We start from the raw sequence: 2,012 nt of genomic DNA, 5'->3' as shown, positions 1-2,012 counted from the left end.
ACGGATTTCACAATTACTATTTTTAACTGACCGGACAAGCTACAAAGTCTGCGTGCGCGCTGACCAGTGATACTCTGAGTGGATGATGAAGACTGGCCCGACTGTGGCGCGACGGCAGAAACAGGAGGAGGAGGAGTCTTTTCAACCCGGAGACAGTCGAAGGTACTGCATTTGGCCTTTATTTGATGCACAATACTAATGTGCTTTGGCCATTGAGGTTGTGTTCCCCCTTTAAAAGAGATGATTTTGCAACATAAGTTGCATTTCGCTTCTTCTTTATCTTTAAGCTTGGTAAAATGAAGCCAAACTTTAGACCTTTTAGTCCGTTCAGCCATCCTCGAGTCGCGAGCGAAGTTAACTGCCAGACTTCACTTGTTTTACTTTTAATATCTGTTTGCTTACAATTTCATTCCAAAACATTGGTGGACAATGCAGCAGTGATTGGATTGATTAGATTTAAATGCTGTGACGTGACTCGAGGGACACACAATTATGTAACAGGACCTCCGGGAGAAAAAAAAAACGACCAGACTCGATAGTGGTATCGATAAGCCCAAACGTTATTGATTTTCGGGTTTTGAAAAAAGTGGAACCGGGTCCTTGATAGAACCGGGTTTCGATCCCCATCCCTATATGTGAGGTCATACAAAAACCACAGGGCAGCCATTTGGAGCAAAGATATTCAATAGGACATTCTTAAAAACATTTCTCTATTCTCTCACCTTCTGGCGTATTTATACAACTTCTCTTTTCTTTGTTGGAGAGACAAATGTCTGTCAGCCGGTGATCTCCCAAAGTTTTTGGCAGCAGGCTATAAGGAATGAAGATAAAACATTGGACAGCATGAACACATAGTGAAATAAACACTTTGGTCAAAGAATAATGTGAAGCTCTCAGGATTTCATTACATCTGAAATCAGTTCTGAGTAAATGTTGGACAGATTAAAGGAGAACAGCAGAAGTTTCAGAGTTTTTGCAGAAATGTCACTAGCACCTGTGTTTCCAATAACCAAAAAAACCGCGTACATTGTAATTGCTAAAATACATTTTCCAAAATGGAAACACTGCAATAAAAAACATTTTTCGATAAAAAGTTTTTATGCTTCAATGAGGTGTGTTTTCTGTTGCATTAAAAGTCTTGCATTTCACCAAACTTTGAATGTGATTTTTTTTTTTTTTTTTTTTTTTTTTGGGGGGTGGGGGGTGGTGGTCTGCATTAACTGCGACACAAATGCAGACGACGTGGTTATAATAAATATTTGAATGACCTGCGCTCATGTCAGCTGCTAATGTGTAGGGAAAACTTCCAGTTTTAAGATTTTTTTTCTTTTTCAGAACTTTTAAAAATAAAGAGTTGTTTCCCATCCCCCATTTTTTCTTATTGGTTACAGGAAACTATTAATTTCCTGATTTTGTTTATTACTATATCAAAAGCTACATCCATTGTCATGTACATGGACCTAAAACACTGTATCCTTATAATAAATGTGTCTATGGAATAGACAGAAAAAAAGCCAAACTATAGCTGAGAGCTCTCCAACTACAGACCTCAGGAGGACCTACTCTCGTTTATAAAGTAGTGCGTTGGAGCAGAGATGTGAGGAACTCCAGAGGACTGGAGTAAGAGATCCCTGCTGTGTCTCTACAAGTAAAACTGTAGTCTATAACTAGTAAGAAATCTAAATTCGAAGAATGACAGGAGTGTTTCGAAGCCTCAAACCTTTAAGGATGGGGATGAACCAGAGGGAAAGGAGCCGATGCTGGAAGCTCCAAATGCTGACGCCCCAGTAGCATCAGCTGACCCATCGTCTTTGTGTTCTAGGAGGTTTGTTATTGTGGTGTCGACACAGTTTGTTTGAGCTGGAAGAAGACAGGAAACAGCTTTAGGGTTATTGCAAAAACAATTTAGTTCTACAAATGAACGACACAGAAGAGAGTGCTTTTAATAGATGTTTTAACGGCCTGCCATACTCGCTTCATATAAACCCACACATTAACTCGCGCAGCAGTCT

The 2,012-nt window shown here is 39.7% G+C and overlaps 1 protein-coding gene across 1 annotated transcript in view; it reads right to left on the bottom strand.

The window, feature by feature from the left end:
* The window catches only part of aup1 (ancient ubiquitous protein 1), a 19,667-nt gene that overhangs the window by 3,398 nt on the left and 14,257 nt on the right, over positions 1 to 2,012 (bottom strand). Inside the window, exons 10-11 of the mRNA XM_015383370.1 lie at positions 1,721 to 1,860; positions 723 to 811 (exon numbers count right to left, since the gene is read on the bottom strand). Of these exons, the coding sequence (XP_015238856.1) occupies positions 723 to 811; positions 1,721 to 1,860 (229 nt within the window). The remainder of the gene's footprint in view (positions 1 to 722; positions 812 to 1,720; positions 1,861 to 2,012) is intronic.

This window comes from Cyprinodon variegatus, unplaced genomic scaffold, assembly GCF_000732505.1.
Source record: "Cyprinodon variegatus isolate N-32 unplaced genomic scaffold, C_variegatus-1.0 Scaffold283, whole genome shotgun sequence".
In the NCBI taxonomy this organism is placed as follows: domain Eukaryota; kingdom Metazoa; phylum Chordata; class Actinopteri; order Cyprinodontiformes; family Cyprinodontidae; genus Cyprinodon; species Cyprinodon variegatus.
This window is presented reverse-complemented; position numbering and strand designations above follow the sequence as displayed.